At 36.2% G+C, this 22,864-nt stretch overlaps 2 protein-coding genes, 2 non-coding genes and 1 pseudogene across 4 annotated transcripts in view; 3 read left to right on the top strand and 2 right to left on the bottom strand.

Annotated features, from left to right (window-relative positions):
- The window catches only part of LOC147335421 (Fc receptor-like protein 5), a 60,786-nt gene that overhangs the window by 23,071 nt on the left and 14,851 nt on the right, over nucleotides 1–22,864 (bottom strand). The window lies entirely within an intron of this gene.
- LOC147335423 (uncharacterized) lies at nucleotides 807–2,752 on the top strand (annotated as a pseudogene).
- Nucleotides 8,039–8,112, top strand: trnan-guu (transfer RNA asparagine (anticodon GUU)). Its single transcript has one exon. It is a non-coding gene; the product is annotated as a tRNA-Asn (tRNA).
- LOC147335425 (E3 SUMO-protein ligase ZBED1-like) lies at nucleotides 9,237–11,251 on the bottom strand. The gene is made up of 2 exons (XM_086278769.1): nucleotides 10,179–11,251; nucleotides 9,237–9,983 (listed from the first exon to the last, which is right to left on the bottom strand). Exons 1-2 carry the CDS (start codon nucleotides 11,249–11,251, stop codon nucleotides 9,332–9,334), a joined length of 1,725 nt encoding a protein of 574 aa, XP_086134895.1. The 3' UTR covers nucleotides 9,237–9,331.
- On the top strand, nucleotides 12,540–12,613 carry trnan-guu (transfer RNA asparagine (anticodon GUU)). Its single transcript has one exon. It is a non-coding gene; the product is annotated as a tRNA-Asn (tRNA).

The following is a 22,864-nucleotide window of genomic DNA, read 5'->3' on the forward strand; positions in this document are numbered from 1 at the left end:
ATACACACACACACATGTATATGTATGTATATATATATGTATATATATATGTGTGTGTGTGTGTATAAATAAAAAAATATTCTGATTGTAAGGCTGTTACATTACTAGTTCAAGTTGGAGTTATGATCTTATGAACTATGAAATTGAATCAATCAAGTTAGACCTGGCTGAACTGAATTTGGAACCAGATCTCTTTAGGAATGAACTAGCACAACACTTAAAGTTAACTGACTAAAATCTTTTAATCAACACAATGACAATAAGGGAACTTCACTGGGATTGATAAATTATCTAATGTTTATTTGAAGACTGTAAAATAAAAACAATGTTCATGGAACAAGTCTAGTTTCATACTTGTAAGGGATGATAGCTGACTTCGGAGAAAATCTCTCTCTCCTTCCAGTTCTTCAATTCTCTTCTTTTGCCACTCCAGTTTCTCCTTAAGAAAAGTCAGTTTCTCTCGCTCCTTGTTAAGAAGGGCAGTTGCAGTAGGGGCAGGATTAGAAGAAGAATCTAAAGAACAAACAATTATTAAATTACAATACTAAAATTTATTTCTAAAACAAGGCAAATAATTCTTATGTGTACTGCCTTACCAGGGTGTTTAATATAAATTGAATGATGCACATAAACAAAAATAAAAATATACAACTAAGATACATAAATCATTTGGAATAACCAATAGTAATAGAGCTATTCACATGTTATGTGATGTTAGTTAGCCACTGTAGCTAGCAGCCAAATGGCTCGGTAGATAGCTAGCTAGCATTATACTCACCTTCATGTCTAACTGCTGACATCGTTGGCTTAGTGCAATCTAGATCATCCAGTCTCTGCTTTTTGTATCTCTTCGAACGTGTGCTAACTGTGTAAGTCGCAGACGCACACAAATTTTTATCTTCTGCTCCATCCATGGCGCAGCAACTTGAACGAGCGCCTTCAGTGTGTCTGTTCGTGCCCCTTTGGCTTGACCTTCCAGAGCGCTCCACTGCCTGTCGCGCTCTGAGAGGAGGGGCTTTCCTTAATAAAGTTAACTGTGATTGGATGGTTGTATAAGCTCCTCTGCGTTTAAATTAAATTTGTTTTCCCTCCCTTTGGCGGCAGAACATATTTCTTTAGCATGAATCCAGCGGGTTAGATCTACATAACAAAGTCGGAGATACATTATAACAGGTGAGACAATCCTCTTTTTTGCGTGGGACTATTTTTGATTATAGGGCTTGTTTTATATAGCATGTGAAGTTCTTTAACTCTGAACTGATTTGCACTAGACTCCCATAGAGTATTTTTACGGTGTTTCGAGGTGATAATAAAATAAATTACTCATTTTTTTCCACCAGAATGTCTCTGGGAATGAGATTGCGCGCCAGAATAGAAGGAAAACAAACTAAATATAAGGCACTAAGGCTCATTAAATGGCTGCAGAAGAAACACCTGCTAAAAAAGAAGCTTAGATGTCCTGTTTGTCACCATAAGATGAAAATGATTTCCGTGGTGAAGAAAGACCAATATATGTGGTATGTATAATGCATGATAATGTAGTGCATGTAGTAAATATAACAAAGTATTTCGGTTATCAATGCGAGAGGGAGCATTAACCTCTTTTCATTATTATTTTCTTCATACTTAATTTTGTGATTATCTTTTCAATTAATGCTCTTGTTTAAGGGTCCATTTCTTTACTTAACTCATTGGTATGTTCTCAGGTGCTGCGAAAGAGCAAGTCATAGGAAAGTTTCCAGAACAATTAGAACTGGCTCCTTCTTTGAGAAATCAAAAACATCTCTTTTCAGTTGGATGAAGTTCATTTACAGGTATATGTAGATGTAGACATTAATAGCAATGCACCTTTCATAACTGAACACCAATACGAGACTTGTGAAATAAAATTAGGGCCTCAGTAAGTAATAATTGCCTCAATTTCTATCACAGATTTTCACAAGGGCTCAGGCTCAGACAAATAGATATGATGGATGATGAAGTGGCTGGCAGCTCCAGAACACTAAGTAGCATGGCAAGACACATTCGACATGTTTGTATACGTGCAATTAAAAGACACAGAATAAACAATGGACACCGTCTTGGTGGTGACAGAGAATTTGTGGTTATAGATGAAAGCTGTCTCCGTCATCAGCGAAAGGTTGGTAAACTCTCAGACAGGTTTGTTAGAATCAATGCAGATCTGAATGTGTCCTCTAAACATGGAAACCTTTACCATAAGTAAAAAAAATTAGTAGAAGCAACCATCTTTTTGAATGTTTCTTTGTAGATATTCTGTTTAATTTTATTCTTTTTGTTTTCAGTATGCACGTGGACGCTTTGGAAATGCATGGAAAAGGAAGAAATGGGTATTTGGAATGATGGGAATTAAAGACAAAAGGCGAAGGCTCGTGTTAAAACTTGTTGAAAAACGATCAAGGCGCCACCTTGTTCCTCTGATCAGACAGCATGTTAAGTTGGGTAGTGCCATTATCAGTGATGAGTGGAGAGCCTACAAGAATGTTTTGACAAACATAGGGTACAGACATTACACTGTAAATCACAGCAGGTGGTTTGTAGATCCTCAATCTGGCAGTCATACACAGCATATCGAAAGGGCTTGGATGACCATCAAAGGACATGTCCGTAGACTAAGAAGTTGCTGGAGGAACACCTGATGGTTCTTGAGTGGTCATCTTGGCTTGGTTCGCGACACCCTGATGGACCACTGGGACGCTTATTTAAGGACATACAAAAAATATTTCCAGTTTGAACCAGTCTGGCATGAACCTTTTTTGGAGTGGGTGACTGTTTGGTCTTTTAAAAAACACATTTAATGTTACATGTGTTACTCTTACAATACATTCCCATTTTTGACAGTAGTTATATGTTATTTCAATCACTGATTGTAATTTAGGTCTAAGTGTTATAAATGGTGACATTATACACAGTGTTGGGAAGGTTACTTTTAAAATGTATTCCATTACAGAATACAGAATACATGCCCCAAAATGTATTCTGTAACGTATTCCGTTACGTTACTCAACAACGTGAATGTACTGTTGCTGTGTGATTTATTACTATTACTGAAGGTCCGCGACTCCGAACTGTAGTAAAGGGACCTCTGACTAATACGGCGGGGTCCCTGTCAGCTCGTAGCCGAAAAATAGCTTTACTTTGTTGTGTGGGTCAACTTTTCTTGCGAGAGACAGAGAGAGGCGTTGAAAGACTGCTCCAACGGAACTTATTGTTTTCGGAGGAAAACACGAGCACGGTGTACAGTCGAGTCTTACAGTTTTTTCTGAATGCTTAAACCCTAACTGTGATTCCTGTAGCACAATCTCTAAAACTATTCAGACTTATAGCAAAACCACTCACTGAGTTTGCAAAACTAAAAGCACAAAAACTGCTTTGCACTCAGTTTGCAATTTTGTAACACACACTTTGCAAAACTGTAGGCACAATTCACTGCACAACACTCAATTACCAAATTTCCAACACACTCCTAGCAAAAGTATACACATGTATGGCTATCATTAACACTAATTTGCCAACTGTCTGGCACACTTTCACATGTGAAAACTTTTTTAGATAATTAGTTCACTTTGCAATCAGCCTAAGCACTACAATACAGGTAAGCTGTGTGTGCGGAGTACAATGGAGGGAGCAGAAAGAGTGAGAAGTAGAGGAGGCCGAGGAAGAGGACGTGGAGGTGAAGAAGTAGGACGAAGAGGACGACAAGGACAAGGAGGAGCAAGAGGAAGACGAGGAGGGGGGAGAGGAAGGGTAGGAAGAGTAAGAAATAGAATTGCTGATGACATCAGAGCTACAATAGTGGACCATGTAATCAACCGTGGAATGACCCTGAGGGTAGCTGGCCAACGGGTCCAGCCTAACTCGAGCCGCTACACTGTAGCAAGTACCATAAGGACATCTTGAAATGAGAATCGGTTAGTACAGTCACTTCGCACAAAGATTTGTAGCACTGCCATATGCCAATGAGAAACACACCAATACCATTGATGTAAAATTACTGAAATTGTTACTTTACAGAATTGCTAGGTGACCAGATGCTGGGGGCAGAGGAAGCATGTTCACTGCAGACCAAGTAACCCATATAGTCATTATGGCGATTGCAAATAATCCTATACTTGGAAATAAACACTTGTGTTTGTTTTGATGTGTTTGAATAAACACCAGTACTTGAAGTTTGGATCCCTCTATGCTTATGGATCTATGACAGAAGTATGAGCTCAAACTGACATAGCCTACCTTGTGCACAGAGACAGCAAAAGCCAGATGTGTTTTGTATTCATACCATCAGTGTGCAGTTGGCGCATTGTGTGCTTAGTAGATGATGGCTTGTGTGTACTGTTTGATACGGAAACACCATTTTTACGAAGGTGTGAAGAGTTAACCTAGCTGTGTTCGCGTTTGCAAGAGAACTACAATGTTTTGATTATTGGGTGACAGGTTTTCTTATTTGTGTGAAGAGTTTTGCAAAATTAGCCAATAGTTACAAAAAATGTGCTTAAGCAATCAGAAAAAACTGTAATAGCTTACTTACAACTGGGCTCGTCAGGCTCTCTTCTTGGCTGAAGTGGTTATTATTATATTTAAATGCTTCCAGCTCCCGTTTTTCCTCGATGACAACTCGTACCTTTCCACTCCCCTTTTTCTCCCTCCTCGCGCTCACAGACCCATAACGTGTATGGCAGTCCATTCTCCCTGCAGCACGGACTACACTGCCCATGATGCTACATTCTTTAGAGCTATGCTTGTAGCATTCTGCCTGTTAGCTTAGCACAACAACAACAACAACGAAAAGGCGCTCTCTCACCCAGGAAACACACAGTCGCAGAGAGAGAGAGAGAGAGAGAGAGCGTCACCCTGTAACCATGGCAACCGTAACGCTGCCGCCTGGAACAACAGAACGTAGCTGTCGAACAAAACCCAAACAGTCCTGACCCGCGACAAAATGAAACAGGAAAGTACCGCAGTGTAATCCATTTATTTCAACAAAGTAACTGTATTCTGAATACCACCTTTTTAAACGGTAACTGTAACGGAATACATTTACTCATATTTTGTATTTTAAATACGTAACGGCGGTACATGTATTCCGTTACTCCCCAACACTGATTATACATTTAAGACTCACTTTTGGCAATTAAATGTTTATTAGTGATTAATAAAGGGTGTTATGCTTTACACTTTACAATAAGGCTCCCATTTGGCATTTATAAATGTTTATTTGTCATTAATAAATGGTTTTATGCTTTACACTTTACAATAAGTCTCCCATTTGGCATTTATAAATGTTTATTTGTCATTAATAAATGGTGTTATGCTTTACACTTTACAATAACGCTCCCATTTGGCATTTATAAATGTTTATTTGTCATTAATAAATGGTTTTATGCTTTACACTTTACAATAAGGCTCCCATTTGGCATTTATAAATATTTATTAGTCATTAATAAATGGTTTTATGCTTTACACTTTACAATAAGGCTCCCATGTGGCATTTATAAATATTTATTATTCATTAAAAAATGGTGTTATGCTTTACACTTTACAATAAGTCTCCCATGTGGTATTTATAAATATTTATTATTCATTAATAAATTGTTTTATGCTTTACACTTTACAACAAAGCTCCGATTGATAGTTGTGGATATTTATAATACATTTATGAAGTAAGTAAGTAAGTAAGTAAGTAAGTAAAATTTATTTATATAGCGCTTTTCACAGATAAAAATCACAAAGTGCTTTACAACACAGAAAATGGGAATATAAAACAATATAACAGTAAATAAAACAATGTAAAACAATAAAACTATAAAAACAGCATAAGAAGAAATTAATCAAATGCTTTTCTAAATAAAAATGTCTTCAGCTGTTTCTTAAAACAATCAATGGAGTCCGTGCAGCGAAGAGACAGTGGGAGAGAATTCCACAACCGTGGTGCCACAGTCTGAAAGGCCCGATCACCATGAGTTTTAAAACGAGTGCGTGGTACCACCAACAGTCTCTGATCTAATGACCTTAAAGCCCGAGAAGATGTATGTGATTTCAGCAGGTCAGATAAATATTGAGGAGCCTGACCATGCAGGGCCCTAAAGGTTAGAACTAAAATTTTAAACTGAAACCTAAAATTTACAGGCAACCAGTGAAGGGAGGCCAAGACTGGAGTGATATGCGATCTTCTCTTGGTGCCTGTTAAGAGACGTGCTGCAGCATTCTGCACAGTCTGAAGACGATTTAAGGCTGATTTGTTAAAACAAGTAAAAAGGCCATTACAATAGTCTAAACTAGAAGAAATAAAAGCATGAATAATCATCTCAAGTTCAAGCTTTGATACCATTAGTCTGAGTTTAGAAATATTCCGTAAATGATAAAAACAGTTTCGGACTAGCTGCTTAGAATGCTGCTCGAGCGACATCGAGCTGTCAAATAAGACACCGAGATTTCTAAGGCTTGATTTTACGTAAGGGTCTAAGAAGCTGATATGCTGTCTAATTTCTGGGACCATATGGTCTGGAGCAATAATTAGAGTTTCTGTTTTATCAGAGTAAGTACAATTTTATATGATAAAAAATATGTTTACAAATGCTGATTGTGCTTACAGGATAGTAACTTAGTCTGAAATGTTTAATATAGCAACTCTAGATTAAATATATAGGTGAACACATTTGGCTCACTATTTGGCAAGAAACCGGTCAGTTTTTTTTCTTTTTCTCACCCTTAACTAATGCATAATAAACCATTAATAATGGTTTATAAAGCATTTACAGATTAATTAATAATATAGCTATAAACTATTTATTAGCATCTATAAGGGGAGACTTATTGTAAAGTGGTACCCAACCATGTTATAACCAACCATGTTACAACCATGTTATAACCAACCATGTTACAACCATGTTATAACCAACCATGTTATAACAACCATGTTATAACCATGTTATAACCAACCATGTTACAACCATGTTATAACCAACCATGTTATAACCATGTTATAACCAACCATGTTATAACCAGTGTTGGGTAAGTTACTTTAAATTTTTAACTTCGTTATATTACTAGTTACTTCTATCAAAAGTAACTCAGTTACTTCAAGTTACTCGTTACTTTCAGAGTAACTAGTTACTAGGGAAAGTAACTTTGGTTTTACTCAGAATTTTCTTGTTAGGTGGTTCAAGGTTGGTGGTTCAAGCCCACAAAGGGACGATATCACTGTTATTGCCAGGTGCTGCACAAACGTGCAGTGCAACTGTTATGTTGGTTATAACCAAGCATGTAATAACCATGTTATAATCAACCATGCTATAACCAATCATGTCATAACCAACCATGTCATAACCAACCATCTTATAACCATCTTATAACCAATCATGTCATAACCAACCATGTTATAACCAACCATGTTATAACCAACCATGTTTGAACCAATCATGTTATAACCAACCATGTTATAACAAACCATGTTATAACCAACCATGTTATAACCATGTTATAACCAACCATATAACCATGTTATAACCAACAATGTTACCACCATGTTATAACCAACCATGTTATAACCATGTTATAACCAACCATGTTATAACCAACCATGTTACCACCATGTTATAACCAACCATATAACCATGTTATAACCAACAATGTTACCACCATGTTATAACCAACCATGTTATAACCATGTTATAACCAACAATGTTATAACCAACCATGTTATAACCAGGACGGCCGTTTGATGAACGCAGTCAACCGTTTTATTAAGGGTGATATGCATCTTTGGGGTTGTGTTGTTCTTCAGCAACTGCATACTTACTGCCAAGTTCATTACCTACAAGTCACATATTTTAATTAATCAAGGCAGTATGGAGAGGAAGTACCAGAGCACCTCAATCCAGCCACCCGGTCCTCTGTCGACGCCCCTGCTCTGCTTTACTCAGTCTCTGTTGCACAATCGTTTACCCCACAACCAAAAAGACCGTAACACCCTCCCCCAGTCCCCCGTCCAGTCTCGACACCTGTGGGTTGCGCATTGTCAGTCTCTGTGGCGCAATCGGTTAGCGCGTTCGGCTGTTAACCGAAAGGTTGGTGGTTCAAGCCCACCCAGGGACGATATCACTGTTATTGCCAGGTATTGCAGAACGCTTCACAAACGTGCAGTACAATTGTTATGACCGCTACGTTGGTTATACCATGTTACAACCAACCATGTTATTGCCAACCACGTTATAACCATGATATAACCAATCATGCTATAACCAACCATGTTATAACCAACTATGTTATAGCCATGTTATAACCAACCATGTTATAACATGTTATAACCAACCATGTTATAACATGTTATAACCAACCATGTTACAACATGTTATAACCAACCATGTTACAACATGTTATAATCAACCATGTTACAACCATGTTATAACCAACCATGTTATAACCAGTGTTGGGTAAGTTACTTTAAAATTTTAACTTAGTTACATTACTAGTTACTTCTATCAAAAGTAACTCAGTTACTTCAAGTTACTCGTTACTTTCAGAGTAACTAGTTACTAGGGAAAGTAACTTTGGTTTTACTCAGAATTCTCTTGTTAGGTGGTTCAAGGTTGGTGGTTCAAGCCCACCCAGGGACGATATCACTGTTATTGCCAGGTAATGCAGAATGCTGCACAAACGTGCAGTGCAACTGTTATGTTGGTTATAACTAGGGCTGTCAAATGATTACAATTTTTAATCAGATTAATCACTGCCTAAAAATTAATTAATCATGAATAATCGCAACTCGAAATATGACCAAAATGTGTGCAAACATACGGACAGATAGCGGATTTTTACACACTTGTTAGTGTTATTTAATGCTAAGACCACGCTGAGTGGCCTGCTTTCACTCAGCGTGGTCTGACGTAGGCTGGGTGTTGTGCTGGAAGCGAATTAATCACAGCCTAAAAATTGATTAATCGCAACTCGAAATATATGTGTATATGTGTATATATGTGTAAAAATCGGGACAGATAGTGGTTTTTAACACACTTGTTTGTTTTATTTATTATTAATTGTGAGTACAAGCAGTACAAGCAGAACAGGGCTTCAAATAATTGTGAGGGATTTTTACTGAATGTTTTCCACCCGTTTAAATCTAGCACATTGTTTTATCCATATACATCTTCAAGTTCACAGAACATAGGCCTAATTCAACAGGCAAAATAGAAAAAAATTCCAATCATCCTTTTGGGTAAGGTAGATTAGTGCAAAAAAATATGAACAACAGTGAAAAGTATTGTTTAAATCACATTCAACCATAGAACAAGCTCTAAACACACGGTCCTCTGGTCTACTCATCCTTCAGCCAGTTGCTGAGACAAACCAACTTGTCCACGTTCTCTGAGTGCAGAGCAGACCTCTTCTTGTTCACAATGTGCCCTGCTACAGAGAACAGCCTCTCACAGGGCACTGTGGAGGCAGGAGTGGCCAGGTATCTGCGAGCAAGGCGGGCCAGCTGGCTGTGGGCTCCTGCATGAGCTGCCCACCACTGTAAGGGACAGTCCTCTAAGGCAGTGCAGGGCTCTGCTCTGTAGCGCTGTATGGCTCTGTCATGCTGTACCTCCTCCTCTGACTCAGAGTCAGAGTCCATCTGCAGCAGGCTCAGCCTCTTCTTGGCTGGACCTTCTTCTGCAGTGCGTGATCTTCTAGGAGAGTCTTCATGCAGCATGCCTGCCAGTGTGGTCCACACTGCTTCTCTGTCAGTCTTGGGCACACTGCGTAGGTCTTTAAAACGTGGGTCCAGTGCAGTTGCGATCTGGAGCCATGCATAGTTGGTATGTTCCTGGCGGGAAGCAAGGTCTTCCTTAAACTTCTCTTTAAACCTCATCACATATGCAGGGTCCTCATCAGTTACTTCCATGACACGGCGCAGGTGGCAGAAGGCTGGTAGAACTACAGAGCAGGAGACGTAGGCCTCTCCTCCCAGCAGTTCAGTCACATATCTGCAGTGGAATACACACACACACAGATAAGACAGCAAATTAAAAAAAGCTTTTTAATACTAGGTAATATTAATAAAATATTTGATTTCATTAATTTTTTAAATAAGACATTTTCATAATAACAAAACTGATTTAAGATGTATGTTTGATACATTTAATCTAAACCTACAATTATGGTCACAATGACAGGCTCACCTGCAGGGCTCTAGAAGTGTCTCCAGTCTCTGGAGTTTGTCCCACTCTGGAGGCGTCAGGAGGACAAGTTTATGCTTTTGTTTATCCAGAGTCGCGGTTACTGCAGTTTGGTTGCGGATCAAGCGCTTCACCATCTCCAGCGTGGAGTTCCAGTGCGTAGGCACGTCCTGGGCCAACGGCTCCTGCTTGTGCCCCAGTGACACCTGCTCTGCGTTCAGCTCTGCTGTGTTTGCTGGGCTGTGCTTAAAATGGCCAACAATTTTGCGGCATTTGGCCAGCGCAGTGACAAAGCCACTGTCTGCGAGACTCACTGTGATGCATCTCTGTAGAATGTGCGCGGTACACGGCATGTGATTGAATGGCATGATGCGAGCCGCGGCGATCATATTGCGCGCACTGTCCGTGCCTACTGTTGTCACCTTCTCCTCAATTCTCCACCTGCGAGCAACAGTCTGGAACTGCTCTGCACAAGCCTCCGCAAAGTGCCGCTCTTCCGTTTTCATTATAGTCAGCGCAAAGGATGTCAGACCCCAGGCTTCAGTGATTAAATGCGCAGTAACTCCCAGGTAATTGTCATTACTCAATGATGTCCAGTGGTCTCCTGTCAGAGCCACGCATTCTGTGTGAACTAAAGCCTCTTCTTTTTTCTTTTTCTCCGTTTCATACAGTTCGTGGATTCGAATTGTTATTGTGCTTCTCGCTGGGGGCTTGTAGGACGCTTCCTGAGATGCAACCTTTAAAACATCCGCAAAGCCCTTGTCCTCCACAATGCTTAGCGGTCTACAGTCCTTTGCTATCCATTTAGCTATATCGTCGGTCAGTTTGTCCAAAGAAGACTTACCGAGTGGCCTGCGTTCACTAAGAGTGGTCTGACGCAGGCCGGGTGAAGCTGCTGCCCCGACAAACGCGTGTTTGGCATTAAGGTGGTATTTTAAGGTCGAATTTGAACGGTGAAATTGAAACTCTTTACTACAGTGAGTGCAAATTACAACGCGTTTGTTTATTGTCCCATCTATGTTCTTCTTGTATTTAAATTCCCCATCCAGAAGGCCATCCTGTTCCTGCTTCTCCATTTTCAGTGGCGCGGTAAACAAATCAAGTGGAATTATGGGAGAAACTTATCTAAGTGTTGCGCTAAATAGTTAAATATTCTAACGTAATTAATTCCAAAATTTAATTATCGCAATTAACGCGTTAATTTCGACAGCTATAGTTATAACCAAGCATGTAATAACCATTTTATAATCAACCATGTTATAACCATCTTATAACCATTCATGTCATAACCAACCACGTTATAACCATCTTATAACCAATCATATCATAACCAACCATGTTATAACCAACCATGTTATAACCATGTTATAACCAACAATGCTATAACCAACAATGTTATAACCAACCATGTTATAACCAACCATGTTATAACCATGTTATAACCAACCATATAACCATGTTATAACCAACAATGATACCACCATGTTATAACCAACCATGTTATAACCAACCATGTTATAACCAATCATGTTATAACCAACCATCTTATAACCATGTTATAACCAACCATGTTATAACTATGTTATAACCAACCATGTTATAACCATGTCATAACCATGATATAACCAACCATGTTATAACAATGTTATAACCAACCATGTTATAACCATTATATAACCGACCATGTTATAACCATGTTATAACCAACCATGTTATAACCAACCATGTTAAAACAAACAATGTTATAACCATGTTATAACCAACTATGTTATAGCCGTGTTATAACCAACCATGTTATAGGCATGTTATAACCAACTATGTAACCATGTTATAACCAACCATGTTACAACCAAGTTATAACCATGTTATAACCAACCATATAACCATGTTATAACCAACAATGTTACCACCATGTTATAACCAACCATGTTATAACCAACCATGTTATAACCATGTTATAACCAACCATGTTATAACCAACCATGTTATAACCATGTTATAACAAACCATGTTATAACAAACCATGTTATAACAAACCATGTTATAACCAACCATGTTATAACCATGTTATAACCAACCATATAACCATGTTATAACCAACAATGTTACCACCATGTTATAACCATCCATGTTATAACCATGTTATAACCAGGACGGCCGTTTGATGAACGCAGTAAACTGTTTTATCAAGGGTGATATGCATCTTTGGGGTGGTGTTGTTCGTCGGCAACTGCATACTTGCTGCCAAGTTCATTACCTACAATCACATATTTTAAACAATCAAGGCGGTATGGAGAGGAAGTACCAGAGCACCTCCATCCAGCCACCCGGTCCTCTGTCAACGCCCCTGCTTGGCTTTACTCAGTCTCTGTGGCGCAATCGGTTAGCGCGTTCGGCTGTTAACCGAAAGGTTGGTGGTTCAAGCCCACCCAGGGACGATATCACTGTTATTGCCAGGTATTTCAGAACGCTGCACAAACGTGCAGTGCAACTATTATGACTGCTATGTTGGTTATACCATGTTATAACCAACCATGTTATTGCCAACCACGTTATTGCCATACATGTTATAACCATGATATAACCAACCATGTTATAACCAACCATGTTATAACCAACTATGTTATAGCCAACCATGGTATAGCCAACCATGTTATAACCAACCATGTTATAACATGTTATAACCAACCATGTTATAACATGTTATAACCAACCATGTTACAACATGTTATAACCAACCATGTTATAAACATGTTATAACCAACCATGTTATAAACATGTTATAACCAACCATGTTATAACCATATTATAACCAACCATGTTACAACAGGTTATAACCAACCATGTTACAACATGTTATAACCAACCATGTTATAACCAACCATGTTATAAACATGTTATAACCAACCATGTTATAACAACCATGTTATAACCATGTTATAACCAACCATGTTACAACCATGTTATAACCAACCATGTTACAATCATGTTATAACCAACCATGTTAGAACCACTGTTGGGTAAGTTACTTTAAAATTTTGACTTAGTTACATTACTAGTTACTTCTATCAAAATTAACTCAGTTACTTCAAGTTACTTGTTACTTTCAGAGTAACTAGTTACTAGGGAAAGTAACTTTGGTTTTACTCAGAATTCTCTTGTTAGGTGGTTCAAGGTTGGTGGTTCAAGCCCACCCAGGGACAATATCACTGTTATTGCCAGGTAATGCAAAATGCTGCATAAACGTGCAGTGCAACTGTTATGTTGGTTATAACCAAGCATGTAATAACCTTGTTATAATCAACCATGTTATAACCATCTTATAACCCAATCATGTCATGACCAACCATATTATAACCATCTTATAACCAATCATGTCATAACCAACCATGTTATAACCAACCATGTTATAACCAACCATGTTTTAACCAACCATGTTATAACCAACCATGTTATAACCAACCATGTTATAACCAATCATGTTATAACCAACAATGTTACCACCATGTTATAACCAATCATGTTATAATCAGGTTACAACCATGTTATAACCAATCATGTTACAACCAAGTTATAACCAACCATGTTACAACCATGTTATTACCAACCACATTATAACCATGATATAACCAACCATGTTATTGACATGTTATAACCAACCATGTTATAACCATTATATAACCGACCATGTTATAACCACGTTATAACCATGATATATCCAACCATGTCATAACCAACCATGTTATAACCAACCATGTTACAACCAACTATGTTATACCCATGTTATAACCAACCATGTTATAGCCATGTTATAACCAACCATGTTATAGCCATGTTATAACCAACCATGTTATTGACATGTTATAACCAACCATGTTATAACATACAGTATAACCATGTTACAACCAACTATGTTATACCCATGTTATAACCAACCATGTTACAACCATGTTACAACCATGGTATAACCAACCATGTTATAACCATTATATAACCGACCATGTTATAACCAACCATGTTATAACCAACCATGCTACAACATGTTATTACCAATCACGTTATAACCATGATATAACGAACCATGCTATAACCAACCATGTTATAAACAACAGTATAACCATGTTATAACCAACTATATAACCATGTTTAAACCAACCATGTTACAACCATGTTACAACCATGTTATAACCAACCATGTTATAACCATTATATAACCGACCATGTTATAACCAACCATGTTATAACCAACCATGTTATAACCAAATATTGTTATAACCAACCATGTTATAGCCAACCATGTTATAACCATGTTATAACAAACTATGTTATAGCCATGTTATAACCAACCATGTTATTGCCATGTTATAAACAACCATGTTATAACCATTATATAACCAACCATGTTTTAACAATGTTATAACCATGTTAAAACCAACCATGTTATAACCATGTTATAATCAACCGTGTTATAACCATCTTATAACCAATCATGTCATAACCAACCATGTTATAACCATCTTATAACCAATCATGTTATAACCAACCATGTTATAACCAACAATGCTATAACCAACAATGTTATAACCAACCATGTTATAACCAACCATGTTATAACCATTATATAACTGACCATGTTATAACCATGTTATAACAAACCATGTTATAACCAACCATGTTAAAACCAACCATGTTATAACCATGTTATAACCAATCATGTTATAACCATGTCATAACCAACCATGTTATAACCATTTTATAACCAACCATGTTATAATCAGGTTACAACCATGTTATAACCAATCATGTTACAACCAAGTTATAACCAACCATGTTACAACCATGTTATTATCAACCACGTTATAACCATGATATAACCAACCATGCAATAACCAACCATGTTATATCCAACCATGTCATAACCAACCATGTTATAACCAACCATGTTACAACCAACTATGTTATACCCATGTTATAACCAACCATGTTATACCCATGTTATAACCAACCATGTTATAGCCATGTTATAACCAACCATGTTATTGGCATGTTATAACCAACCATGTTATGACATACAGTATAACCATGTTATAACCAACTATATAACATGTTACAACCAACCATGTTACAACCATCTTACAACCATGGTATAACCAACCATGTTATAACCAACCATGTTACAACATGTTATTACCAACCACGTTATAACCATGATATAACCAACCATGCTATAACCAACCATGTTATATCCAACCATGTTATAACCAACCATGTTACAACCAACTATGTTATAGCCATGTTATAACCAACAGTATAACCATGTTACAACCAACTATATAACCATGTTACAACCAACCATGTTAAAACCATGTTACAACCATGTTATAACCAACCATGTTATAACCATTATATAACTGACCATGTTATAACCATGTTATAACAAACCATGTTATAACCAACCATGTTAAAACCAACCATGTTATAACCATGTTATAACCAACTATGTTATAGCCGTGTTATAACCAACCATGTTATAGCCATGTTATAACCAACCATGTTTTAACAATGTTATAACCATGTTAAAACCAAACATGTTATAACCATGTTATAACCAACCATGTTATAACCATGTTGAATCCTAACATGTTATAACCAACCATGTTATAACCATGTTATAACCAACCATGTTACAACCATGTTATAACCAACCATGTTACAACCATGTTACAACCAACCATATTACAACCATGTTATAACCAACGATGTTACAACCATGTTATAACCAACCATGTTATAAACATGTTGTAACCAACCATGTTATAACCAACCATGGTATAACAACCATGTTATAACCATGTTATAACCAACCATGTTATAACCATCTTATAATCAACCATGTTACAACCATGTCATAACCAACCATCTTATAACCATCTTATTACCAATCATGTCATAACCAACCATGTTGTAACCAACCATGTTTGAACCAACCATGTTATAACCAACCATGTTATAACAAACCATGTTATAACCAACCATGTTATAACCATGTTATATCCAACCATATAACCATGTTATAACCAACAATGTTACCACCATGTTATAACCAGCCATGTTATAACCATGTTATAACCAACCATGTTATAACCAACCGTGTTATAACCATGTTATAACAAACCATGTTATAACCAACCATGTTATAACCAACCATGCTACAACCATGTTATAACCAACAATTCTATAACCAACAATGTTATAACCAACCATGTTATAACTAAACATGTTATAACAAACCATGTTATAACCAACCATGTTATAACCATGTTATAACCAACCATATAACCATGTTATAACCAACAATGTTACCACCATGTTATAACCAACCATATAACCATGTTATAACCAACCATGTTATAACCAACCATGTAATAACCATGTTATAACCAACAATGCTATAACCAACAATGTTATAACCAACTATGTTATAACCAACCATGTTATAACCATGTTATAACCAACCATATAACCATGTTATAACCAACCATGTTATAACCAACCGTGTTATAACCATGTTATAACAAACAATGTTATAACCAACCATATTATAACCATGTTATAACCAACAACGCTATAACCAACCATGTTATAACCAACCATGTTATAACCATGTTATAACACACAATGCTATAACCAACAATGTTATAACCAACCATGTTATAACCATGTTATAACCAACCATTTAACCATGTTATAACCAACAATGATACCACCATGTTATAACCAACTATGTTATAACCATGTTATAACCAACCATGTTGTAACCAACCATTATATAACCAACCATGTTATAACCAATCATGTTATAACCAACCATCTTATAACCACGTTATAACCAACCATGTTATAAGCATGTTTTAACCAACCATGTTATAACTATGTCATAACCAACCATGTTATAACCATGTCATAACCATGATATAACCAACCATGTTATAACAATGTTATAACCAACCATGTTATAACCATTATATAACCGACCATGTTATAACCATGTTATAACCAACCATGTTATAACCAACCATGTTATAACCAACCATGTTATAACCAACAATGTTATAACCAACAATGTTATAACCATGTTATAACCAACTATGTTATAGCCATATTATAACCAACCATGTTATAACCATTATATAACCGACCATGTTATAACCAACCATGTTATAACCAACCATATTATTGCCATGTTATAACCAAACATGTTAAAACCATGTTTTAACCAACCATGTTATAACCATGTTGAATCCTAACATGTTATAACCAACCATGTTATAACCATGTTATAACCAACCATGTTACAACCATGTTCTAACCAACGATGTGACAACCATGTTCTAACCATGTTATAACCAACAATGCTATAACCAACAATGTTATAACCAACCATGTTATAATCAACCATGTTATAACCATGTTATAACCAACCATATAACCATGTTATAACTAACAATGATACCACCATGTTATAACCAACCATGTTATAACCATGTTATAACTAACCATGTTATAACCAACCATGTTATAAACAATCATGTTATAACCAAACATCTTATAACCACGTTATAACCAACCATGTTATAAGCATGTTATAACCAACCATGTTATAACTATGTTATAACCAACCATATTATAACCATGTCATAACCATGATATAACCAACCATGTTATAACAATGTTATAACCAACCATGTTATAACCATTATATAACCGACCATGTTATAACCATGTTATAACCAACCATGTTATAACCAACGATGTTATAACCAACCATGTAATAACCAACAATGTTATAACCATGTTATAACCAACTATGTTATAGCCATGTTATAACCAACCATGTTATAACCAACAGTATAACCATGTTATAACCAACTATATAACCATGTTACAACCAACCATGTTACAACCATGTTACAACCATGTTATAACCAACCATGTTATAACCATTATATAACCGACCATGTTATAACCAACCATGTTATAACCAACCATGTTATAACCAAACATGTTATAACAAACCATGTTATAACCAACCATGTTATAACCATGTTATAACCAACCATATAACCATGTTATAACCAACAATGTTACCACCATGTTATAACCAACCATGTTATAACCATGTTATAACCAACCATGTTATAACCAACCGTGTTATAACCATGTTATAACAAACCATGTTATAACCATCCATGTTATAACCAACCATGCTACAACCATGTTATAACCAACAATGCTATAACCAACAATGTTATAACCAACCATGTTATAACTAAACATGTTATAACAAACCATGTTATAACCAACCATGTTATAACCATGTTATAACCAACCATATAACCATGTTATAACCAACAATGTTACCATCATGTTATAACCAACCATATAACCATGTTATAACCAACCATGTTAAAACCAACCGTGTTATAACCATTTTATAACAAACCATGTTATAACCAACCATGTTATAACCAACCATGTTATAACCATGTTATAACCAACAATGCTATAACCAACAATGTTATAACCAACTATGTTATAACCAACCATGTTATAACCATGTTATAACCAACCATATAACCATGTTATAACCAACCATGTTATAACCAACCGTGTTATAACCATGTTATAACAAACAATGTTATAACCAACCATATTATAACCATGTTATCACCAACAATGCTATAACCAACCATGTTATAACCAACCATGTTATAACCATGTTATAACCAACAATGCTATAACCAACAATGTTATAACCAACCATGTTATAACCATGTTATAACCAACCATTTAACCATGTTATAACCAACAATGATACCACCATGTTATAACCAACCATGTTATAACCATGTTATAACCAACCATGTTGTAACCAACCATGTTATAACCAACCATGTTATAACCAATCATGTTATAACCAACCATGTTATAACTATGTCATAACCAACCATGTCATAACCATGTCATAACCATGATATAACCAACCATGTTATAACAATGTTATAACCAACCATGTTATAACCATTATATAACCGACCATGTTATAACCATGTTATAACCAACCATGTTATAACCGACCATATTATAACCAACAATGTTATAACCATGTTATAACCAACTATGTTATAGCCATGTTATAACCAACCATGTTATAGCCATTATATAACCGACCATGTTATAACCAACCATGTTATAACCAACCATATTATTGCCATGTTATAACCAACCATGTTATAACCATTATATAACCAACCATGTTTTAACAATGTTATAACCATGTTAAAACCAAACATGTTAAAACCATGTTCTAACCAACCATGTTATAACCATGTTGAATCCTAACATGTTATAACCAACCATGTTATAACCAACCATGTTACAACCATGTTCTAACCAACGATGTGACAACCATGTTCTAACCATGTTATAACCAACAATGCTATAACCAACAATGCTATAACCAACCATGTTATAACCAACCATGTTATAACCATGTTATAACCAACCATATAACCATGTTATAACCAACAATGATACCACCATGTTATAACCAACCATGTTATAACCATGTTATAACTAACCATGTTATAACCAACCATGTTATAAACAATCATGTTATAACCAACCATCTTATAACCACGTTATAACCAACCATGTTATAAGCATGTTATAACCAACCATGTTATAACTATGTTATAACCAACCATATTATAACCATGTCATAACCATGATATAACCAACCATGTTATAACAATGTTATAACCAACCATGTTATAACCATTATATAACCGACCATGTTATAACCATGTTATAACCAACCATGTTATAACCAACCATGTTATAACCAACCATGTTATAACCAACAATGTTATAACCATGTTATAACCAACTATGTTATAGCCATGTTATAACCAACCATGTTATAACCAACAGTATAACCATGTTATAACCAACTATATAACCATGTTACAACCAACCATGTTACAACCATGTTACAACCATGTTATAACCATCCATGTTATAACCATTATATAACCGACCATGTTATAACCAAACATGTTATAACCAACCATGTTATAACCAACCATGTTATAACTATGTTGAATCCTAACATGTTATAACCAACCATGTTACAACCATGTTATAACCAACCATGTTACAACCATGTTCTAACCAACGATGTTACAACCATGTTATAATCATGTTATAATCAACCATGTTATAACCAACCATGGTATAACAACCATGTTATAACCAGTGTTGGGTAAGTCACTTTTTAACTTAGTTACATTACTAGTTACTTCTATCAAAAGTAACTCAGTTACTTCAAGTTACTCGTTACTTTAAGAGTAACTAGTTACTAGGGAAAGTAACTTTGGTTTTACTCAGAATTCTCTTGTTAGGTGTTTCAAGGTTGGTGGTTCAAGCCCACCCAGGGACGATATCACTGTTATTGCCAGGTAATGCAGAATGCTGAACAAACATGCAGTGCAACTGTTATGTTGGTTATAACCAAGCATGTAATAACCATGTTATAATCAACCATCTTATAACCATCTTATAACCAATCATGTCATAACCAACCATGTTATAACCATCTTATAACCAATCATGTCATAACCAACCATGTTATAACCAACCATGTTTTAACCAACTATGTTATAACCAACAATGTTATAACCAACCATTTTATAACCAACCATATAACCATGTTATAACCAACCATATAACCATGTTATAATCAACCATGTTAGAACCATTATATAACCAACCATGTTTTAACAATGTTATAATCAACCATAACCAAACATGTTATAACCATGTTATAACCAACCATGTTATAACCAACCATGTTATAACCAACCATGTTACAACCATGTTATAACCAATCATGTTACAACCATGTTATAACCAATCATGTTACAACCAATCATGTTACAACCATGTTATAGCCAACCATGTTATAACAAACCATGTTATAACCATGTTATAACCAACCATGTTACAACTAGAGATGGACCGATCCGATATTACGTATCGGCATCGTTCCGATACTGACCTAAATTACTGGTTATCGGAGAAAAATAAAAAATGTAATCCGATCCATTAAATATCACGAAAGCACCTCACAAAACTTGCAACATGCCGTAACTTACCTCAGAACGTTAGCACGTTGGAGCAGTATGCATCACTTGATAGAGCGGCTGTGGCATGCGGGACCTGTCGGTGGTCTGGATAGCATTTGGAGCTTCGCTAGCAACCCGGCATTTCATCTCCGACAAAGGTATCCCCGAGAGAAGTAAAGCAAGTGTGTAAGTCCATCTCTGAATGTTTGTAAAGCATTCCTGCGTTAAGCTTAACAAGCGACTGCCTCTCGCTCTCCGGCTGCTACTTCAATTGTGAAACTGCTTAATGATCAGCTGATCAGCTTTTCTGTCGCGAGTCCGTCTCTCTTGTTTGTTTTTGGCCCACTTTGCACCAGAAAGAGGAAACCAGCGGCTGAACAACAGCAGCACGTTTTAAGCTTGATAAGCTGTTGTTAGAATTGATTTAATATCACTTTCTACACCAGGATCTTTTTCTACGTAGCTGACGCTGGTAACTGTGCAGGGGCGGATCTAGCAGTTTAGCCAGGGGGGCCGATAGGGCATGAACAGGAAAAAGGGGGCACAAAGACAGACTTTTCTTTCTTATTCTCATTTAAAATTTCTAGCTTTTAATAAATAATTATCTGACACCCAAAGTTTTAATTTGATGTAAAAGGAATAGAAGTCAATTACTGTATATAGTGACTATTAAGTCTAATATATATACCCTAGTAAGCTATAGTACTTTTTCCTTTGGGAAGGTACCATCTGTGCAGTCTGCAATTTTGTTGAAGAAAGATGTTGAATCTATTTAATATTTCTTGAAAAATAATTGATTTCTGTGCATTTTCTTCCCACACTGCATCAAATTAAGGTTGATTACGTCGATTAAGCATCATGAGGTGGAGCGTGAGGGGTGGTTCCCTATTTTTTATTTATTTATTTTTGTTGTTACTGGGAATTGGAACCCTATTAGTTAGGTTGCTTAATATTTACGCTAAGTACTCTTTAAAATACCAGAATAGGGAGGATGGTGTAGGTTTAAGTTTATTAGATTGATCAGTATTGCTGAACTATGAAATATTTTTGTATACAGGTATAACAGAATAGCTTTAGTGTAGTTGTTGTTTTTAACTTGAGTATGAACTTATACAAAATTCAGCAAGATATTTAAAAAAACAGTTTTGTTGATTAAAAAACACTATATCGGATTCATATCGGTATTGGCAGATATCCAAATTTATGATATCGGTATCGGTATCGGACATAAAAAAGTGGTATCGTGCCATCTCTAATGGAGAGGAAGTACCAGATGTTATAACCAACCATGTTACAACCATGTTATAACCAACCATGTTACAACCATGTTATAACCAACCATGTTACAACCATGTTATAACCAACCATGTTATAAACATGTTATAACCAACCATGTTATAACCAACCATGTTACAACCATGTTATAACCAACCATGTTATAACCATGTTATACCCAACCATGTTACAACCATGTTATAACCAACCATGTTACAACCATGTTAT

The sequence above is a fragment of the Aulonocara sp. 'chitande type north' Nkhata Bay genome, linkage group LG3 (genome assembly GCF_057382095.1).
Source record: "Aulonocara sp. 'chitande type north' Nkhata Bay isolate Kocher_YH1m ecotype deep benthic linkage group LG3, A_spYH_male_GT1.1, whole genome shotgun sequence".
NCBI classification, from domain to species: Eukaryota; Metazoa; Chordata; class Actinopteri; order Cichliformes; family Cichlidae; genus Aulonocara; species Aulonocara sp. 'chitande type north' Nkhata Bay.